At 39.3% G+C, this 23,353-nt stretch overlaps 1 protein-coding gene across 1 annotated transcript in view; it reads right to left on the bottom strand.

The window, feature by feature from the left end:
- Positions 1-23,353, bottom strand: part of MME (membrane metalloendopeptidase) — a 95,499-nt gene that overhangs the window by 46,882 nt on the left and 25,264 nt on the right. Inside the window, exons 4-9 of the mRNA XM_081085225.1 lie at positions 12,919-13,080; positions 11,894-11,974; positions 11,712-11,807; positions 11,470-11,588; positions 8,746-8,811; positions 1,178-1,312 (exon numbers count right to left, since the gene is read on the bottom strand). Of these exons, the coding sequence (XP_080941351.1) occupies positions 1,178-1,312; positions 8,746-8,811; positions 11,470-11,588; positions 11,712-11,807; positions 11,894-11,974; positions 12,919-13,080 (659 nt within the window). The remainder of the gene's footprint in view (positions 1-1,177; positions 1,313-8,745; positions 8,812-11,469; positions 11,589-11,711; positions 11,808-11,893; positions 11,975-12,918; positions 13,081-23,353) is intronic.

Raw genomic sequence — 23,353 nt, 5'->3', positions numbered from 1 at the left:
ACTTATTTATGCCTTTATTTTCAAAATTATTTATTGAACATCTCCAGCATGCAATAATAAGCTGGAAACGGTTAGATACACAAGTGATTCAAAGCTGACTAAGGTACCACCCAGACCTCAGAGTCTAAGAGAAGAGAGAAAATATAGACACAAATAATTCTGAGATCCAACTATTAAAGAGCTGAGGCTGATCCAAGGAGAGCATGGTCTGGGAAGGTTCAAGTGGTAAAAACCTAGGGCAATAAACTGTTCTCTAACAATTCTGTGTTCAATGCAGAGCCACGTGCAACCCATTTAACTTCCATTCATCCTGCTGTAGCTCCAAGCAAAGTCTGGCTCTGACTGGAGATTTTTGGTTTCATGTGGCCCTAGGAAAGCTAAAATTGTCCTCAAAGATCTCCAGTCTTCAAGATTCTGATGGCAGAGTCAAGTCAATGGGATATAGGAGAGCAGGCTGTTGTTCGCAATGTCAGCAAAAGCTCTGTGGAGCCTAGAGCCCTAGACTGAAACCAAACTTGGGTTCAATCAGTTACCTTGATGTTGCTCCAACAGAATTCACTCACTTGAGACTACAGACCCGGTCAGACAAGAAAATGCAAACTCAGACTCTAAGAGTTCACCTGCCACTAGAGGAAATTCATGAATATACCCTTGGGCTCTGCTGGTAAACTCTTCCTGTGAGATCTCCCCTCCTGAGCTGAGCAGCCTGGCAGTCTGAACTCACACAGTCATGCAGCCATGTTCAGGGGCTAATATTTCTTAGCCAAGGGATAGAGGTAATCTCTTTAATCACTATAATTTTTTTTAAAGGAAAATTGTTCCTATCAAGACTAAAACAGCTTTACTCAACAGTTAGCAATCAAGTGTGTCTTGAGTCTCAAGGACATCTCAACAAAAGTTTGGCTGTAGTTAGAATTTTGGTATAATCCACTTATAATAGGTAATTAAATGTACCTAGTTTAATATTTGTCAAACTTAGTATGTCTCCTGGATGTTGGAAACCCAGTTTACTATAAAATTTTACAGTTTCAAAGGTCCTGGTAAAGTTAATGATCCTTTGCTAAACTATGTTTTTATCACTTGGTTAAAGAGTTGTACCTTTCACCCTTAAAATACAATAGAGAGAAAAGAAAAAGTAGTTAATGTTATTCAGTGTATCAGAGATAATGTGTTTTACATTGGCAATTTCTTTTTCCAATTCCATAACTTTATTCATTTCCAGAGAAAGCTTGTTTTCATCTATGGGCAGTCCTCTTTCCTGACGTATCAATTTGGCCACAGAAATCATAAAATCCACATATGCTGTACAAGTCTGCAAGAAACAAATAACAGTAAATTGCTGGCAAACTTTCTAAATATATATCACAGTGTTTTAATGTAAAATTTTATTTTCCATTCAATATTAATTTCCGGTAACAGATAAAGCACAATAAAATAGATACGCTTTCCTACATTCTAAAAGAAATGACCTGCATGGATTCTTAGAAAGTCAATGTGCCATATATATAGCTATTCATAAAGAGATGGCCACAAATTCATATTAATATTATCAGGATATCTTTATACCTTTATATCTGTTTCCTCTGGCCAACCAGTATTTCTTTTTTTAAATGAGACTGTGTTCTCATGAGCTCCTCCAACATAAACCTGTGGGTTTTAGTTAATTCCATAGTTGGCTCCCATTACTATGAAATTTATAAGATTCCATAGATTTGGATGTCAGCTTTCTTCTAAGAATCCAAGTTCTTCGCATTTTATCTTTCACATACATTTTAACTTTGTGAAGGTAAACTAGTTAAATTATCAAACTTTTATAGAATATATCAATGCCTTCTTCAAGTTCAGAGTGGCATTAACTCCAGGAAATTGAATGCCACTTTCATAAATCTCAACCCATTGCAATTTAGCCATTATTTATCTATCAGCAAGTAAAATAAATGATGATCCCACCTCATGAAAATTCTCTCAAAACCCAAGTTCCCAGCACCAGCTGGATGACAAACCACCAAGACTGCAGAAGCCACACAATTTGGATCGATGGGCACTGCTCTTCCTCTATTACCTGTCCACAGGGTAGATACAAAGGAAGGCTATCCAGCGTTTACCACTTTCACAGTTCCAAGGGAGTTTTATGTCCCTTCTCACTTATTATCAGTGATAGGGCCGTGTTATATTCATCTGAATTACAGTGACTCATTAAGAGGATTAAACATAAAACTCATGGAGAGATGAAAATATATTATCAAGCAAGAACCTCAGCAAAATGTACAGTTATTATCAATTTGAAAGTCAAGAGGACACTTTTAAGTAAGGTTTAAAAACTGGCATTCCATGACCTTTATTAAACGCTAAGCAAACAGTTCCCTTGGGGAGAGGGCTCTCTTTTCCATGGATACCTTGTGATGCTGGTATGTCTAGCTAGCATTGTCTATGGATTTGACACTCAATAAAACAAACTATTAGATTTGTAATACAGAGTCAGCTGTGAGTCTGTGTTAAAATCTAATCACTAAGGTACAGGATAATAGAATGTTTTTATGTGAATTCTTGTGAACTCCATTCTTTTCCTACTCAAAGGTAATCAGAATTCTTGTTTCATTTTGAAATAAACAAATATGTCTGAGTTAACACCTAATGGGACCAACTATTCCAAAATCTAAGCATGCCGTGTTTTTTAATTAACTGTATTTCAAATCATATAAATTCATCTGCATTCATCAGGAAATTGCTACTGACTATGAACAAAATGGTAATTTGAATTTTTCAATATCAACCTACTGAGATTGGTTTTCACTCTATGGGATTTTTTTGGTTAATCAAGTAAGAAAATAATAACAAGAATGCTCTCTTGCACTTTGCTGATTCTGCAAACTGATTCTACTCTAGTAACTTAATTCTTATAGATGTATCTAAAGACTATGGGCCTGGGCAGTGTGGCCCAGTGGTTGATCCTTGACCTATTAACCAGGAGGTCACGGTTCAATTCCTGGTCAAGGCATATGCCCGGGGTGCAGGCTCGATCCCCAGTGTGGGGCATGCAAGAGGTAGCTGATAAATGATTCTCTCTGACCATTGATGTTTCTATCTCTCCCGCTTCCTTCCTCTCTGAAATCAATTAAAATATATTTTTTAAAAAAGACTATGGAACTCGGCCTAAGGTAAGCATATATGGAAGCACTGGCTTCTGTGATGCTTAAATATTTAATACAGCTACATGGAATGCGCTACTTCCTTTAATGAACTTCATTACTTGGCAACTATTCCAATGTGAATGATTGCAGCATGTCTTAATATCTTGATTATCTTTTCCAGCTTCCAAATTTATATAGGAGCTGTCAGAACGCAGGCTTACTGCTGCTGTTAAATCCTTTCTACAAGATATTATTCTACCTTAAGGATTTAATTTCCTCCCTCGAGATACTTATAGATATATAAAATGCCATGTGACTATAATTGTCATGATTTGAGGGAAAAGTAATTAACACATTGTAAAATTTAAATAATACACTGGCCAGACTATTTTTAAAACTGAAATTCAGTTTTTGTGTGTGTATTAGTGAGAGGAATTAGTTATTAGGGCAAGGGCTAGAGTCGGCTATCTTTTTTGAGTCCTAAGACAACCTTGTTCAAGCTTTGATATAGTGAATTCTGTGAAAAAGAAACCCACCTAAATATCTATGCAGCTCTTCTCTTAAAAATAAAACACTGGCCTGGCTGGCATGGCTCAGTGGTTGAGCATCGACCTATGAACCAGGAGGTCACTATTTGATTCCCGGGGGGGGGGGGGGGGGCACATGCCCTGGTGGCGGGCTAGATCCCCAGTGGGACTGTTTCAATCTCATTACTTATAGCCTTTAAGATAGTAGTGTGGCATTAAGTCATCTTCAGATAATCAGAATACCTCATAAATCAGGTGTCTACCTCTTTAACAAGAGAGGACAGCATGAGAGGATCCTTAATGAACCCATTTTGAGATCAGTTCCTTTGCCTTGACATTTAGAAAGTTCTAGTTATTTCCGGGGAAAGAAAGCTTCACAAAAGAGGAGCCACTCCGATAAACCAAACTGGTAAAACATGTCAATTTTTAGTGTATGTATTTGTACAGCCTTCTGCCTAATATTTGGCCTATACAACACTGAGTTAACAATTTTAGATTATAAGTCTCTGGAATAAAATAGTGTTTATCTAGTCTTGTTTGGCAACGTATGTCATGCACATGAGCTGGCTTAATTAATACTTTTAAATGAGATTTGCTCTCAGCTGTTTTTGTAGACTAGCACTGAATGGAAGGAAAGCTAGATTGAGAACTGAGAAACAGGAAGAGGGTAAGGTAGGCTACAGTAGCTATTTCTCCTCTATCTTCTTATAACAGAACCTCTATTCTGTTTCCTGTTGGTAGGACTGTCAATCAAGGGTCTCCCTTCCTGAGTCATGGAGATTAGCTGACACTATCAACTAGTGAACTCAGTTTCCTGGACACAGTGGCTGGTTGAAGAGCAGATGTCTCAGGGTAAATCGGGGTCCTTTTCTCAGAATTTGATAGACATAAGGAGAGACGGGATTTCTCTTTTTCTGGATTGTGAAGCTACCAATGGTTATCTTTTGATGGCACACGGAGACAGAGTTCTAGAGCAAGAAGCCAACACAAAAGAAAATAGAACCTTGAGAATAAAGAAAGAGATAAGATGACTTAATTGAACCCCTGCACCTACCATGCCTGATTTATCCCTAGAGCTTTACAGTCAAGTGAGACAAACAAAAACATTTTTTTTCTTTTACAAAATTTAAGTTCATCAGAGTAGGTTTTACTGCTTACAATGAATGTTCCTTGCTCTTCTAATCTATGACCTTTAAGCAAGTCATTTTACTTTTTGGGTCTCTGATCCCTCATTTGTAAAATGAGGAGTTGGACTAAATCCTCTAATGTCCCATTTGGCTCTTAGAGTCTGTGCCTGAGTAACCTTCATTATTTAAAGAAAATATACGATTCTGTCATGTAAAAATTATAAGAATATAAATCTTTGGGTTTCTATTGCCTTAGGGCATGTTTCCTCTGTAAGTGAGAGGTAAAGTACAGAAAACGAAAAGGGAACTGAGACATTTAAGTTTAGAACAATAACCAGAGGGATACAACATGCATTTCTCAAAATATACCATTTAGAACTGCCAGAATAACAGCACATAATAAGTTTGAAAGGCCTTTTAACAAGAGTAAAGTAAGCTTTGTTTTAAAGGAAGGAGGCGCAATATAGTTCTTGGGAAAAAAAATGCATTACCTACTTTCATTATTTAGTAGTGTCACGAAACAAGGTATTTTACTTGTGCTGTAATATGGTATAAATGCCGTATCACAACACAAAAATTCCATTCCTAAGGTATCAGTAGTGAACAAATGCTCTGTGAAGTGAAATGGGCTTTCTTATAATTGTGGGTGCTATTTTCATTGTTTATATGAAGCTTTAGAACTATGGAAGATGATTCTCCAGATGAGCTGGATATCCCAGAAGGAAGGATAAAAAAGAACTTGGGGAAATGGGGTTGAGTAATGACTTGATAAAAAAAAGATCTTTGATGAGGGTGCTTTGGATTAAAGATGGGGTTTGACCCTCCCTTATCTCTAGCTCCTGAGGCATATCTGCACACCCAGACTCCACACCATAATTTGAGAATCATTGGCTAAGGCAAAGAAGCCAGGCTTCTCTAGTCAAAGACAGCACCTTTCTTAGTAAAAGAAAATGTTGGCAACCTCATGTAATTCTTCAAAACTTCTGTTGGTTCTTTTCAATAAAATAATGCAAAAGTATGAGGCTCACTGAATGTGTAAATATCTCAGGCAAATTGACTGTAGCAGAGTTTGAAAAGATGAAAGGATACATGGTTTGTAAGATGTTTACAAGATGCTCAGGAAGTGTATTCTATGAGCTATGGATGCTCTAGAGTTTACACATCCTTAAGAATCAAGGTAAGGAACTAGGAAGGACCCCTAATGAAACTGGGTTCTTCTCTTTTCTTTTTCTTTCCTCTCTTCCTTTTCATCTTCCCCCTCAACCATTCATCTACTGACCCACAATAATTATTTGATAATTACTAAGGACCAGAAACTGAGCTGGGTACTGGGACTAAAGCCAAGGATAAGTGAAATATGACACTGCTCCCTCTAAGTTTACAGTTCTCTAGAAAAAAAAAAAGATATTAAGTAAAAATGTCTACAGAAACCCATGTGCTATAGAAGGAATACTCTTATGAAGTTGGAATGATGCAATGGAAGGAGCAATAGATAAGGACAAAAGTTCTACTTGTGGTTCTACTACTGTTTTGCTGAGTGTTCTGGGATAACCCTCTGAGTTTTAGATGTCTCACTCATCACCTCTATAAACATAATATATCATTGTTCCTAGATTTGATCCCTACTCTGTTATTTGACTACAAATATACTAGTAGTATTTCCCAAACTGTGGTAGAGATTGCTTCTTTTTAGTAATAGAACCTTCCTCCCCCAAAACTGAATTTTAATAAGACACATATGCATGTCTACCCAGCTTAAGACTACATTTCCCAGCCTGCTTAAAATTTAGTTGTGGCCATATTACAATGTCCTAATCAATGGAATGAATACAACGTCTGCATCACTTACACAAAAAAGAAATCATTTGTCTACCAATCTCCTTTTCTTTTCCCTGTGGCCTGAAATGTGAACCAGGCACTGGTGAATCAACCTTGACCAGTTAGACTCATATACAACACTATCAAGGTCAAAGATCAAAGGAAGCTATGTTCCTGGCCATTCACATGGAACAGAGCTTCCTACCTCACCTAGACTTTCTGCCTACCTTTGGACTTAAACAGGAAATAGAAATAAACTTCTCTCTTGTTTGAGCTCCAGTATTTTCAGGTCTCTTTGTTACTGAAACTTAGCCAGGACCCAATTAATTTACAAACTCAAACATCTAGGGACCAGGAAGTCAACATAAATCAATGAATCATATAGGTGAGAACGGCTCAAACCTAGAAAACAAGTGACCTACCTAAAGGGGCCTAACTGCTGCCACATGGCAATGAGGCCTAGGGTTTCCAATTCTACTAATTTATCAAGAAACTGGATTCTCAAGCCAAAACTTCTAACATTTTAAAATATTAGCAACTAATCCAAATTAAAAAACAAACAAAGAACTGCAGGTTAAACAAAAATGCCTCTATATCAGACTCAAGCTTATGCCTGCCAATTTGTAACCTGTTCTCAGTTGTGACATAGTGTTGAATGTAAGATGCACAAATACGCCATCATCTTAACAACTGCATTTTGGAATAACAACAGAATGCATTTACCACATCAGACATATACACTGACTGCCAAGTATCTTCCTATCAGAAACGTTTAATATAAAAATGTATATTTTTAGGATTAAAAAATTTTGACATGTTTTTAGGACACAATTCTAAATATGAAAAACATCCCGGTTGATGATGATGAAAGTGTAGTAAAATGAGCCAAAATTCCTCAGTCACCCTCAACTCTGCAATAGGAAGCAGCTGGACAGCTTATAAAGCCAGTAGCTGCAACCCACACAGTAACTAGACTGCAGTGAACTCAAATCCCACACCCACATGATGATGCTATTAGTGTGGCCTTTTATATCTTTTCCTTCATTTCAATATTATGTAGCCATTCAAAAAGATACCTTACAGTGAATTTATTCCATGTTATTTGAACTAAATTACACAAAATACATGTTTAGCATAAACATATTTAGCTAATAATTTTGACTAGGGGCTCATTTCAGCCACATCACTACACTGTGATCATCAAAGGTAAAGTTAACTTACTTCTGAGCTACAAAATAATTATGAAGACATTATATATAGTACCAACATCTTTCCAAAATATCTAATAATATGTCACATTGCCGAGTTGTCTTCTGTTGTTCCTTTACATCAATAAAAAAGAGCGCATAAACGCCAGCCTGAGGAAGGTAAGGCTGGGGAATGAGAAGAAGCACCCCAGAGCATCCATCAGTTCTATGTAGTATGATGCCCCTTGGCTGGCTGACCAATGGTCTGATCCCGGTGCTCTAGCTAGTCCACTGAAAGTCAAATCAGAAGGCTCTGGAAGGGTGCCACGAATGTTCTCATACCGGACCATGCTTCAGTCCTCATTGATATTGCCCTAGGCCAGTGGTCGGCAAACTGCAGCTCGTGAGCCACATGCAGCTCTTTGGCCCCTTGAGTGTGGCTCTTCCACAAAATACTGACTTCTGCGCATGGACCACGAAGTTTCAATCACACTGTATGTGCGCGCCTGCATGTGGTATTTTGTGGAAGAGCCACACTCAAGCGGCCAAAGAGCCGCATGTGGTTCGCGAGCCACAGTTTGCCGACCACTGCCTAGACCCTGACTGATCTGTTCATTTTGCAAATGATCCAATTTATAGGGGAATTAAAGCATTTGAAATTGACTTTTCAAAATGGGTCATAGACAAATGCTGAAAATCAAGACACAAATAAGGAATTTCAAGTTTCTTTGTTTCTTAAAACACCTTCATTCTGCTGAGAATATTCATTCTATCAAAGGGAGCTCATGATTGTGTCTGATTTTAAGTGTCTGTCCAGAGTGAAGAACATAAAGAACATACACTTGGCCTTTGTCTTTTTCATTATTTGTAAGTTTACACCAGATGATTCTGTAGATTTATTTTGTTAATTGCTTTTTGTGTGTGTGTTTTTTCATTTGTTTGTTTGTTTGTTTACCTCTTTATATAGTCCAGTGCATTCATAATAGTCCCTGGAGGGGAGGCCAAGTCGAGGTTGGTCAATCTATAAAAAAATACACAAAAGATGAATATAAACCATTCAGTGGATATAGAACAAGACGGCAGTGTTTTTGCTGTTTATAAGGGTAACAATCACACACTGAGTGAACACATAATTAGGAAATGGTTTTCACACTATGTCAAAGTATTAAGCTGATGGCTGAAAGATAATCTGGAAGATTGTGCTGCAGATAATTGAGGGAAAAAAAAAAACAAAGGAAAACTTGAACAGAAAATATACTGGTAAGGATTTTAACAGAACAGAAGGTGCAGGTGGACAAAAACATGTCAGAATCTAGGAGAGAGGAGCTTCTAAATTACACATTTATAGGCCATTCTACTTCCTGAGATTCTAACATATGTGCCTGGGGAACATTCTCTTCTACCCCGGCCCTTAAATGAGATGGAATAAAAATAAAAGGTGGGAAAGGTAGGAAATCTCTATGGTAAGTCTAGAACATTTTTAGCTACTGTAATCTTGCCAGAGATTTTTTTTTTCTTTTTTTGAGATCCTATAGAGGCAGTGGTCGGCAAACTCATTAGTCAACAGAGCCAAATATCAACAGTACAACGATTGAAATTTCTTTTGAGAGCCAAATTTTTTAAACTTAAACTATATAGGTAGGTCATTGTTATTAACTTAATTAGGGTACTCCTAAGGCTTAGGAAGAGCCACACTCAAGGGGCCAAAGAGCCGCATGTGGCTCGCGAGCAGCAGTTTGCCGACCACGGGTAGGGGAATGGAGGAGACACCTCCTTGGTTCTCTCCAAAGCTGCTCTGCTCTGGACGTCAGCAGACGCGGCTGAGAGCTAAGTGTGTAAAAGACAAACTCAGGTGTGCTCTGTGGTGTCCAGTCCATCTTCATACCCTGTGAGAGCGCTACCTGGACACACTCGCAGCTCCGTGAGAGCGCTTCCTATGCACTGCATGGTAAGAAGGTGGGTGCAGGGGAAGCTTTTGAGTGAAATGTCTTCAATGATCAACTAAACTGAGTTTGACATGATCAATCATGGATAAATATTTCTTGGTTTATTATTAATAATAAAATATTTTGAGCCACTGAAGATTAAAAAAAAAGAAAACAAGATGGATACAGGGCCCATCGAGAGCATTGATGATTTAAGTGAGAATCCTCGCAGGAAGAGACAATTCAGCACAAAAGAAACATCACCCGAAGGGCTGGATGGAAAGAGCCAAAACACATATCCAGAAGAAGGGCCCTGCTCCTTCTCCAACCTTCTGATCCTCCTTTAAAAAAGCCCTCATGCCCAGCTGGTGTAGCTCAGCGGCTGAGCGTCGAGCCAGGAACCAAGAGGCCACTGGTTTGATTCCCAGATGCATTTTGGTGGGCATGCAGGACGCAGCTTATCGATGATGTTTCTCATTGATATTTCTATCTCTCTCCCTTCCTCTGTCTTTAAAAAAAATCAATAAAATATATACTTTTTTAAATGTTCTTATAATGATAATGCAGGATACTGAGAGCCCAAAGAGAGAAGAGAGTCAGATTAAATATCTTTCGTGACTTTAACAAATAACCATGAATATTTATGCAATAGCGACATAAATATGATTCTGTGACCCGCAACTTTTGAGTTAGTTTATGTTATAGGAGACAAAATAAAAGCTTTATAAATTTTTTAGTCTGTTCCAAACACACTCATTAGGTATAAATCCCATTTTAAGTGACACCTTAGATAAACCTAATTGAATGGCTTACATTTAAAAAAATAAAATAAAAATCCAGCCCTAGCTGGTTTGGCTCAGTGGATAGAGCATTGGCCTGTGGACTGAAGGGTCCCAGGTTCGATTCCAGTCAAGAGCACATGCCCAGGTTGTGGGCTTGATACCCAGATGGGGGTGTGCAGGAGGCAGCCGATCAATGATTCTCTCTCGTCATTGATGTTTCTATCTCTCTCCCCCTCTCCCTTATTTTCTGAAATCAATAAAAATATATTTTTTAAAAATTCAGAAGGAAAGGGGAGTGGGGAGTGGGGGCAGGTAGAGGAGGGTATGGGGTGATAAATGGTGATGGGAGGAGACTTGACTTGGGCTGGTGAGCACACAACACAATGTACAGATGAGATATAAAATTGTACACCTGAAACCTGTATAATTTTATTAACCAATGTCACCCCAATAAATTCAATTTTTAAAAATCTAACAAAGCCATCTGGAAAGAATGGCATCTTATTTACCTTAATTGAGAAAAAAGTATAGACATTCTTCAGCGAGAACCACAATTGTGTTCAAAATCCCTTCTCTATGTTCTTTTTAAAAGCAATTAGGAAATCTGGTTTCCAGACCTGCAAAGCTATTGTAAACCAGACCACACTGGTGAACATACAGAGAAACCAGGTGCTTTTTCTAAGTAGGAGGAGCCTAAAGATTTTCATTGCTTATTTATTTTATGAAAGGAGAAGTATTTTAAAAATGGAAGCAAAAAGGAGAGATGAACGTCTATAACACAACATAAAGAAAACATTTTCAAAATATACTTGGGGAATCCAGATATCAGGGATGGAGCACTAATGTATTACCTCCTTGCCCATGCAATTCAAATGAGAATGGGCGTTGTTTCTAAGTATTAATAACAGCAACGTGTGTGGAAGTTTTATTACAATTTAAAGATAACTTTGGCTGACAGCCATGCAAACTTACATGAATTATATATTTTGAAGAGTTTTTATCATCCGTGCCAACAAAAAAATTAATAATGACTTTTTTCCCATATTTAGCATTCAGTTGTGCCATAGCCTTCTCAGCTGTCCAAGAAGTACCTAAAGCAATGAAAGGTGAAGTACATCTTTAGAAGCTTCAGTGCAGTAACATGATACACAGCATAATAATAACATAGATTTTTATTGGAAATTTTTTCAAACGAAGAAGGAACACTGCCTTACCATATACTTGCTCCCAGTCTTCTGTGGCTACTGGCCATTCATATATATCTGGTAACACTTTGAGTAGAGGTCCGCCACCTCTGCTATCAATAATAGCTTTAGAAAGCAATGAAAATAAATGTATTAAGAAGTCTACGCATATTTTGACACACTCTTGATGAAATAGAGTGAGGAGCACTTACATTCATTTATGCACGATCTGTACAATGTTTTTGCTTTCTGCACTGCTGCTATATCATCAGATTTGGGTTCCTGAAGGACATCTGAAATGGGGCAGTTAATAAAATGCAGGAATATAATCACTCATTGGCAGCTGTAATGAACATTTTCAACACAGGTTCAGTAACAAACTTGCTTCTTTGTATGTATGTTCACTCCGTTCCCCTGCCAAAAACCCTACAGGGGAAAACCAGCCCCTTTTCCTAATCATTATTCCTAGTGCAGGACTGGGAGTTAGTTTCATTGGCCGAGTTACATGAAAGTGTTTTCAACTAGATTATCGTGTGTGTGTGTGTGTGTGTGTGTGTGTGTGTGTGAACAGTGATGTGGATTGCTCTGCCACAGAAAAGTTACTTTGGTTTCACACTGAAATAAAAAGATAATAATAATACAGAGGAATTTGGAATTTAATATGATAGTCCTCCTGAGGACTGGAAACAATTCTGTTTGATTTCTGTGTGATTTTACTGTTCAGGCTCCCAATACATTGAACGAATTGTTCTGCTTATAGGGATGTCAGAAAATAGCAAAACTCGTTCTACAAAGTAACTTCTGGTGGAGAACAAAGGATAGAGGATAGTGGGGGACTAGATATGACTTTTTCAAATTCCCAGGGAGAGTGTGTAAAGCTGGGTTAGATGTTTTATAGTGATGTCAACACAGGGTCAGGGTGGGAAAACTAGGGAGGTGGTGGTTAGTGGAAATCACTTAATTTCTTCTTCTGTATAATGGCATAAAGATGCCATCTCTAGAAATAATAGGGTTATTGTTTGTGTAGCTACAAATGAAAGCAGGAATGCTAAGAGATGCCAACATATCCATTTCAGTGTCTACCACCCTCAGCATGCCTAAGTGGTGGTTCCACAAAACTTGGAGGGATTACGACTTTAATCCTGCACATGTTCCCCATAAAGGCCAAGAGTTGTATCTTTAAATATGGATAAATTAAGAGAGAAATCTTGGATGCACAGACACAAACTTCACTAACCTTTCAAAATGACTTCTAGTTCATCTCTTAAAATGTCAAAGTTACTGTAGCGGGAGCTGGTCTCAGGAATGACATGGCGTTTCAACCAGCCTCCACAGGCGTATTTGAAAAAGTCGGAACAAGGCTCGGTAGTGGGATCCATGTTCTGGATGAGTCGAGCAGCTGAAGGACCAGACAAGTGAGACAAAACAAAGGGTGTGTTCCTTTAGTTTGGAGGAGGGGGAAAAGTATGTTGCTTCCACCTTATGAGCAAGTCAACTGGCCTGATGCTCCTTTTTCTCAGATATAACTGTCAGTTCAGAGTGGAATGATGAACATTACCTATGGATAGTCCTCCTTTACCACAGTTGATTGGTTTCATTCTTAAAAGGTCTGAGGCCTTCCATCCTACATCTCACCCGCTCCCTCAAATAACTTAGGTTCTTGCTAATTCCCATCTCAGATGAAGAACCACATATAGGTCAGCCTTGGCTGTCCTGGGCTTGGAGTTAATACAAGGTCAGTCTTCATCCTGACAATTTGAGCTGATGACTCTGCCTTCAAGGAGCTATGACTTTTGAATGTCTCTCAAACTCCAAGGGATGAGGGATTGTTAATGGGTTTGATCATTGTAGTCAAGATCTGAAGCTACATTTATTACTTCTTGAACCTTGCTTACACAATTTTTGCAATTCAAATTTGACATCACATTTGCATTTGTTTATGTAGAGTCTGTCATTAAGCTCATTAGTGTTTCTTATGTCCACTCTTTTATCTTTGAGCACTGCAATGAAGATGCAAATCAACCAACACTGCGTACTTACAATGTACAAAACACTGACTGTGCTAGGTGCTACAATGGATAGAAAGATGCATAAAACATGAATTATTTCCACTGCAGGAAAGAATCACGGAAAGGAGGCCCAATGCCCACAATCTCTACACCTGGAAGAGTGAGAAAAACCTCCCCACTGCTCTCTGCATGTTCTTTCTTTCTTTCTCAGACAAGGTGAACTGTTTTGCAAGGAAAACAGGAGAGCAATTGAGAATTCATCTGTATCAAGAGAGTATAAGTTCTCAGATGAGCTTCTGGAAATACTTCAGTGTCTGACTAAAATCATTTCATTAAAAACTTCACACAATTGCTGTGCTGTGAGGAATATTTCAACTTGGAATGGTAAGTCTGTTTTCCAGCTGAGCCTCGAACCCCCACTTCTCACCACCTTATGGACCCACTCACTGGCTTGGCTGCCATCTCAGGCTCCAACTTTCTGGGTTGCCTCCAAACCAGTTCTCCCTGGACTTTTAGTCTTTGATATATAGGACAATTGTTTTCACAGCCTCCCAGGTTTGAACCTTGGGTAAAAGTCTATTTCTCCCAGGACCTCGGACTTACCGGGAATAACTTTGTCTATTTTCTATATTCTTTCCATGATCAATGTCAACCTAGTTTATCTTCATTCTCTTCTGACTAAAGGTCACCCAATTATTCACCTTCCTAGTACTATCTCCTTATATGTATACATTCCACAGTTTCACAGATTAAACTTTCCAAAAAATACCCTTTAGCACAGGCCCACTCCCTTGCTCAAATGTCAGTGGCTTCACAGTAGGTTGGTTAAATTACAACTCCTTAATTTGGCCTCTAAATCTTTACTAGACCAATCAAATCTCCACTTTTCCCCCTTTCCTTCTCTGCATTTTTATACAAACTCCTGCTCCAATCAGATGGGCTTGCTCTGTGTCTCACAAATAAATACCTGTGTTTCCCTACCCTGTGCCTTTGCTTCTCCCCTGACCCCACCCACCTTACCCTTTTAACTCCTCCCATTCTCTTCACATTCTATCCACTATCCAAGGTTCAGCTATGTCACATCTCTTTCCTGAAGCTTCCATTATTCCAAACTTCAGGGAATTTTTCTTTCTCTGAACTGAGAGCTCATGGCCTCAATCAGTCTTTTATGCTTAGATGAAGCTACATTGGGTTTCTCATGGTAGTTACCTATCTGTCTTCATAACCATTCTGATGATGACCCTAACCTCTTTGTATTCCCATCATCCAGTACCTCAGTAAAACATGTGCAAGTATGTTTGTGTGGCAATATTCCCAAATCATCAATGAGTCCTGTAACTCCTTCCTCCTCCACATCCCCTCCCCGACTCTGCACGTCAGACCAATTCTCATTTCACAAGCTCCAGAGTCCATCCCATCCTTCCAATTCCCACCATTTCTATTCTCTTTCAGACCTTACTCCTCACCCCCCCCCGCCCCCCCCCCCGCCTCCCCCCATCCTTCTCTCAGGCTCTACTTTTGCACTTACACCCAAACTATGGCCCCAGGCTTCTCTCCATGCCACCCATTCTGTGTGCCAGTCAGATTAACTGTCATAACAATTCAGCATACCATTTTCTACTCCCACGGTCTCAATATAACCCTTTTGCATTCCTAATAAATTCCAGATCCCACAGCATACTCTGACCCTATTATATCCAGTGAAGCTTCTCTCTCATTCCTTCCTCACATGAGCCAGCTGCCTCAAAAAAATGAATGTACTGAGTTTCTGCTGTGAAAGACCTTATAGTTTTCCTGTTTCCACACCTTTGACCATGTTGCCTCAACTTCTCCTAAAATATCCTTTCTCTATTTTTCCACACTTAGAAATTTCAGGCATTTTCAAGGCCCAGTTCAAATCCTCCTTCTTTATGAAGGATAATCCTTACAAAGCTGGCATCAGCTGGCATCATATTAGTTATTTGTTGTTGGAAAATCCCTATCTCCTTCCCTGGACTGTGGGTTCTGGTAAAGGAGGAAATGCATATCCCAGTTCTCATGGAGCCTAACATGGTGCTCAATCCAGACTTGTCAGTAAAAAACGTTACCTTGGAACCCCAGGTAAAGATTAAAAAATTAATCTAAAAAAAGTGGAGAGAAAAGTAATCCCCTTGAACTTGAAAGGAAATGAAGAAACGATAGCAGGGGAAACGAAAATATAGATCCTAAAAACATAGAAGATTATCATGTAAACAGAAAAACAAAACAAAAAACTGAAGCCTGAAAGAAGTGCTAACTACGATGTTCTAAGCATACATTTTTAGCAATTTTATGTAACTCTTGTCTTTCAAAACACTTGAAAAAATTTAACCTGAATGTTGTAAAGGCTACTGCCATTTGGGGAGCCCTTCTATTTTCTTTCCTTCTCTGGGGCAATGGATGGTTTATGTCCTAACACCATAAAGAGCAGTAAACTCCCAGTAGGGAGAGCCGTGAACAAGCAATGAATGAGTAGAATGAGCATGTCTTATTGCCTCTTTGGAAATACCCTTTTAAACACCGGGAACAAAAAGGAGGAGTGGTGGTTGCAGAGCTCTTATGCTCATGAGTGCGAACCCACTGCCTTGCGCATGCTTCCGCTACTTCCCTAATCTCCCACAAGGAACAAAGACAACCCTTCTCCTCTTAGGCTAAATTCCTCCCTTCATACCCAGTACAGTTCAACTACTTACATCTGGACAACAAACCAAAGCAGCAGCATTCAAACAATTTGTGAGGGATATGCAGACAAGAGAGAGGAAGAGACAAGTCTGCAAACTCCTTCCTGTGTCCCTTTTTAAATATCCCTTTGGCCAGAGAGCTCATCTGGGTACGGGCGCCTCCAATCACTTCAAAGAGAGCTCTCTGTTCTGATGAGTATTTTGGGGCCGTGGGCCAAGGCAAGTCAAGGGCTAGCAATTTTATGCTGGGTCTTTGATCAACCTTCCTTTAATCGCTTATCGTGGGTCTGATTCTGGTTTTGCACCTTATCCTCTGGACCTCGTCTGTGCTGACTTTTCTTTGAAGTCAGCGGCAGACGTGTGGGCAGAGGGCTGTAGGAAACAGACACACGACTGTCAAACTGGTTGTAACTGTTTTTATATTTTGCACTTTGTTTTGAATTACTCAACCTCTCTACAGAGCCACACCTGGGTTCTTCAGATGTTTCCTTATCTGTGGGTCTGTGACTTCTGAGTAAACAAATGTGGTTTAAAAACAAAGTTATTCACCTTAATAAGTAGATATAAAAATGGATGTAGTAAAGGCAAATGTACTGATGTGGAGTGCTGTTGACCAGATGTTTGTAAGGTGAAGGAGAGAGTACTAGTATACTAGGATTTTTAAAAAACTGTATAAAAGCACAGAAAGTCTAGAGGGCATTTACAGCAGTTATATCCAGGTGGAGGGAATATGAGTGTGTTTAATTTTGTGTTATTTGCTTATCTTTATTTTCTAATTTGTATTAGATGAACGTGTATTGCTTTCACAATAAGAAAAAAAGTCTATTTTTAATTGAAGAAAATAGTCACATAAAGACAAGAAAAAGTAATCTTCTATTAATAATGAGCTTATTTCTTGTGAATGACAATTCTGAATTTTCTAGCCTGATAATAAATGACACACCATTATTTTCCAAACTAATCTTCTTGTAACATTCTCCCAACTTATTTGACTATAGGAATTTAAAAACAAGCTCAACTACCATCTGGGAAGTTATTAATTGCCGTATTCATTACCAAGGGTCTGTCGTGTGGGTATGGATTAGGGAAATGTTTGGGGTGCTTAAATCAGGCAGGCCTGCTTTGAATTCCTGAGCATCACCACTCTTTAGTTCTACAGTAGTCCTCCCTTACCTGTGGTTTGGCTTTCCATGGTGTCAGTTACATACAATTAACCACGGTCCAAAAGTATCAAATAGAAAAGTCCAGAAATAAACAATTCATAAGTTTTAAGTTGCACACTGTTCTGAATAGCATGATGAAATCTCGCACTGCTATGGTCCATCTTGCCCAGATGTGGATCATCACTTGTCTGGCATATCTATGCTATATATGCTCCCCACTTGTTAGTCTCTTAGTAGCTATCTCGGTTATCAGATTGACTGTCCAGGTATCTCAGAGCTTATGTTCAAGTAGCCCTATTTTACTGAATAATGGCCCCCAAGCACAAGAATAGTGATGCTAGGAATTCAGGTATGCTAAAGAGTAGCTGTAAAGTGCTTTCTTTAAGTAAAAAGGTATGATGTGTGTATGTATAGGAAAAACATAGTACCTATAGGGTCTGATACTTATCTGCAATTTCAGGTAGCCATGGGAGTCTTGGAACATATCCCTCATGGATAAGGGTGGGTGACTGTACAAGATTAAGTGATTTTTCTCAAATCAAGCAACTAATAAATGATGGAGTCCCAGGACTTGCACTTAAGTATCTGTGGCTCTCAGCTCATCCTCTTCCACTATACTTTGGATACAGCAGATGGGAATATATGAGAAGCAGTAACTTGTACTTCTTTTCCATTCCTTCTCAATTACCCCTGGCCCTGCCCTCTTCTTTACTTCCTCTTCTCCCTGCTACTCTCATAACCACAGTTCCCCTCCTTCCCCGATACCAACTTTATCACCAGCAACTAGTGCTGGGTCAAAGGCAGCACTTGGAGGGGCTGTAGTGGCTTGGAAGAAGGACAGGGGGAAATTAGATGCATTCTTTCCATTGGGCAAGCAGACGGGAAAGTGGTATGGAAGCCACTCACTCTCAAAGGCACCTCAGGGATTGCATTTTCTTGACGTGGACATGATGTGGACATGTTTTAAAGAAATGTCTGCATATTTAGCGGGATTCCTGCCTCACCTCTCCTTGGATGAATAGAATACACTGGGGTAGAGAGAGTGAACAATCTCAGTCATGTTTTCAGAGCAATACTTTTCAACTCTGGTTAACCATGTGAATCATCTTAGAAGCTTTTAAATATACAGATGCCCAGGATCTACCCCTGATCGACTGAATCAGAATCTTTGTGTGGTCCAGGTTTTTGGTTTTTTAATCCTCATATGAGGATATTTTTTCCATTGCTTTTTTCAGAGAGTGGAAGGGAGTGGGGAGAGAGAGAGAAACACAGATGTGAAAGGACACATACACTGGTTTCCTCCTGCACACACCCCAACAGGAGTGGGGAGTAGGGAGTGGAGGGTGGGGGGGGGAAGGGCAGTGAACCCGCAACCCAGGCACGTGCCCTTGACTGGGAATCTAACCCAAACCCTACAGTGCCACTGAGCCACACCAGCCAGGGTGGTCCAGGCATTTTTTAAAGCCTCCTGAGTGGTTCTAATGAGCCGTCAAGGGAGAACCATCAGATCAGACAATAGAGAAGCATGGAGAATAAGGACAAGAGAACCCAATATCAGAAAGTAAAGATGGGCCCATTTATTAGTAGATGAATGAGGCCAATTATTTCTTCATGTCTTTCCAGCCTGTGGGTATGAGTGGGCTCACATCCTGACAAACCATATTTCTAAGTGCACTTCAGTCTCTGCGTCCCCAGCACAGTATTACAGGGAGCCACACACATGTCTCCTGTACAAGCCCACTTCCCCTCTACTGTGCTGACTTGGCCTCCACAACCTCCCACCCCAGATCCCATCCATGACCCAGTTCCCTCTGGTGCTGGAGCTGTTTGCTGCATGAAAATGCCTCTCTTCCATCTTCCATTGTCTTAGAGGAGTCCTGAGGTGGGCTCCTGCCTCGAGGTGAAGGGCTCTTCTCCATTTTACCTCCACGCTTCCCTCTCCCAAAAACCACAAGGACCAGAAGGTGTGATTTGGGAGTAGATCACAGAAGCAAAACTGCACTATATTCAGGATCACTTCTCATCTCTGATGGTCAAGGCTTTGTCCAAGAAACATTTTTGTCAAGCTTGACTCTCTGTGCATTTAAGATGAGCTCTCTATCTCAAGAAGCATCTATGCCTTGCAGGCAACAGATGTGAGGCATCACCATTCCACCAGTTGCTAGAACACGATTAGACATGCTGGAATTCCAGCTACTCTGGAACCCTGCTGCATGTCTACTTCCAGAGGAAAAAAGCCTTGTTCTGCCAATCAATGCCTCTCATGCTGCAAGACTGTCCCCTTTCCTATCTCCCTTCCAATCACATCAATCGGATGCTAACTGAATATGGGATTTGAAGCACTATACTGTGGAGGAGAGATCCCAAAGCTAGATCCGGGCCAGAAGGGAGGTTGCTCCCCATAAATCGCCTCAGAGACTGTCTGATTGACCCTTTCCCTATGTCCCCATAGCATGCTGGTTCCTGGATCAGGCCATTGTCCTGCACCAGGCAAGCATGTAAGGCAGTTTCCCCTTATCTGAGGCAGGTCACACACCAGTACCCCATCCATCCTGCCCTGTTCTATATAATTCTTTAGCACCTGCCACACAGTCTTGCCATTGCCCAAGACACACTTCGTATGTAAGTTCCCTTACTACACTCTTGATCCTGGAGTTGTCAGCCTCTTTCGTCCATTTTTTCCTGCCTTCTGCTTACACAGATAGATTTTCAGTCTCAGGGCTTTTCCCTGGGTCTGTGTGTACAAACATGTATACAGCAAATATGTCAATGTTTATATACTATATATATATATTATGTATATTCCCTACAAATGACTTTTCTGGTCCTGTGGGTGTGTGTGTTAAAGAAATTTCTGTATGTGTACAGAGCTTCTGGGGAAATTGCCGGTAATATAAAGGTAACCTGATATAACTATGATTCACATAACAAATAAATCATCTGAATAGCACAAAGCTTTGTACTGTAGCACTTTTTTGTGGGCTTAATTTTATTTAATGTTGCTCTCTACTTAGTAGGTCATCGATGCTTTCCGGTGAGAATGCAATGTAATTTATGGGAATTACAAAACAAATACAGTTAATTTTCATTATTCACTGGAATTTTGTCCTAATGTCACCACTTACACTGAATTAGCGAGTACTGAATCATTGGGGAAGCACAAGGTTAGGTTTATATGAGTTTCTGATCATACATTTTCATAAACCGATCAATACAAAATCATGTTTTATGTGTGTTTCTGTTGAATTTAAAGACACCTTATTTAATATATATCATTGATTCTAACAATGAGCTCACAACAGTCACTATAACTCATACCTGAACAAAGGTTATCTAACGCTCATCTTTTCTCTGGAAGGCATATCACAGTCTTCCTATGCTTAGGAAAGTCAGGTATACCCTTAGCACTATGCTTGAGGGCCATCTTACACAATGAAATAACCAGCAAAATGCATAAAATATGTGAAAAAAAGTCACACTAAACAGACCAAGTGAAGGACCTGTGCTTACAATCTCCTTGTTGGACCTGGGCTGGGTATGCACCTGTATGGCGACTCAAATCTTTCACCAATCTGAGCATGTCTGAATACTGAATTTGAAATCACAAATACTGAATATGAAATCACAAATAAAGGTTAGCCCGGAGGCAAATTGTCAAATAGGGAATTCACAAATGATTAGGATCTTTTATACTTCTGTCCATTTTTAGTCTGAAGCTTTTTGAAATGTCTAGGAAAATGTATAAAACAGGCAACAAAATTAAGTGGAAATGGGATGCAAATAATTTTTTTCTCCATTTCTACTGTATTTTAAAAACTCTCAGCCACAACATATTTGAGTGTAAACATGTTAAATAGGTTAGGCATCTTATCTGGCTCCACAGCATAATTTCTTTACTGGCTAGTCTCGCGCTGCATGGAGCAAGGTTTAGGGAACGGTATATGAGCAAAACCGTTTTCAGCTTGCTCTCCCCAACTCCACCAAAGCTCTTGGCTTTTTGACCCCAACCGCACAGCATTTTCATTCCACTATCTTAAAATCACTACAATCAGTCTTGCTTCGGACTGTTCTGGAAGTGCCTAGGAAGGTCAGATAAATGTTGAGGTACCAGGAGCAAATATTCCTGTGAAGACCTTAGGAAACACATTTCTAATCCAATCTTCTGTCCTAAATGTTTGCTTTATTAACACCAAGCCTGACATTTCTCCTAGGCAATTTTTGATAATTTGTGAACCTCCTTTGACAACATTCTGAAAGTATTGCTGACCACATTTTCCTGCTGCGCCATCCTCCCACCCATCCCCCAACCAAAATTAAGGCACAGTCGGAACATTCTGAAAGGACACAAGGAAAATGCAATGTAATCACAATGGGTCACAAAGGACTCCATTCAAAAGGCAGAAATGTGGAAACTAGAATCTGGGGGACCATTCCTGAAGAGAAAATGACTGAAAATGAGCAAACACACAGACTACTGCTAATAAAAACCAAATGGTTTGCATTACAAACATTCTGGATTCTTCCACAATCCACTCCTCAGTGTTAAATAAAATCCCTCTCCCTGACTATTTCTGTGATAACTGAATTGAAAAGATTGAGGGTGAGGCAATACCTGATGCTGAATGTAATCTGGTCTGGGAGTTTATCATTTAATTCAAACACTCTCTGTCAACCTCTGGTTAAGTTCCAGCTAAGGCAAGGTCAAGTCTTAGACCCGTCTAATTGGTCAGCTCCAAGAAAAGCCATCACTCTACAACTAACTGTTCAGAAACTGTATGTGGGTTTACACAAGTAAGTCGGAGGGAAGTTTTCAAGCACAGAGAATTTACTCTGTAGAACTTTGGCTCTCAAGAAAGGAGACCTGTTTTTTGTGTGTATGTTCTAGCTAGAGGAATACTTAATTTATATAGAGTGTCCCAAAATTCACGCAAGATTTGAAATTTTGCGTGAGCATTAACAACAACAACAAAAAAGAAAAGCCTAATTTTACTTGGTTTATTGAATCAGATTCTAATATCTGTTTCCCTTTTATTTCAATCCCTTCAATTTGATAAGCATTACCAAGTACCATTATGGCCCAGGAGCAAGGACAATGAAGACCAGTGAAGACCACAGCTTTGCGTATGTGCCAGCAAAGCTGTGGAGGCCATTTACCCAATGTGCTATTCCATATATAACCCTATACTGTATACTTTATGAATCAATAAAACATTTACAATTTTTAATTATAAACCTGTGTTTTCTATCAAAATTACTTCTTGCATGAATTTTGGGACACCCTATAATTATATTTATTCTATACATGTGACCAATTTACCTTAAATGCATAGGCATACATACACACACAGGCACAAACCTATACTAGTAAATAGTTAATTAAGAATTCATTCACTATTAGATTTATAGATGAACTATCAGCTTTATATATAGAATGTTAACTAGACAATTTTTCATTTGGGTTTAGCCAAAGATACATGTAATAACAATGAAGTCAGTGTTTGACATATGTCAATCATGCAAGGCACTTTTCTAAGTTATTTAACTCTATATGGTAACAATATTTGTGTAGCCATTTTAAAGATGTAAAAATTGAGGATAAGGAATCTGTACCCACAGTCACACCATTATTAAGTCGCAAAGCTTGACCATAAGCATCCTGGTGACCAGTCTGAGCTCTTAACTATGATTCTGGTTTTAATTATTTTTCCTCCTTATGACTGCTCTGTAAAGTAGGACGTGCTATCTCTATTTGAAAGAAATGTAGGTACAGAGTGGTTACATGCCCTGGGTCACCAGTATGA

Source organism: Myotis nattereri (genome assembly GCF_964212035.1).
Source record: "Myotis nattereri genome assembly, chromosome: 3".
Lineage (NCBI taxonomy): Eukaryota > Metazoa > Chordata > Mammalia > Chiroptera > Vespertilionidae > Myotis > Myotis nattereri.
This window is presented reverse-complemented; position numbering and strand designations above follow the sequence as displayed.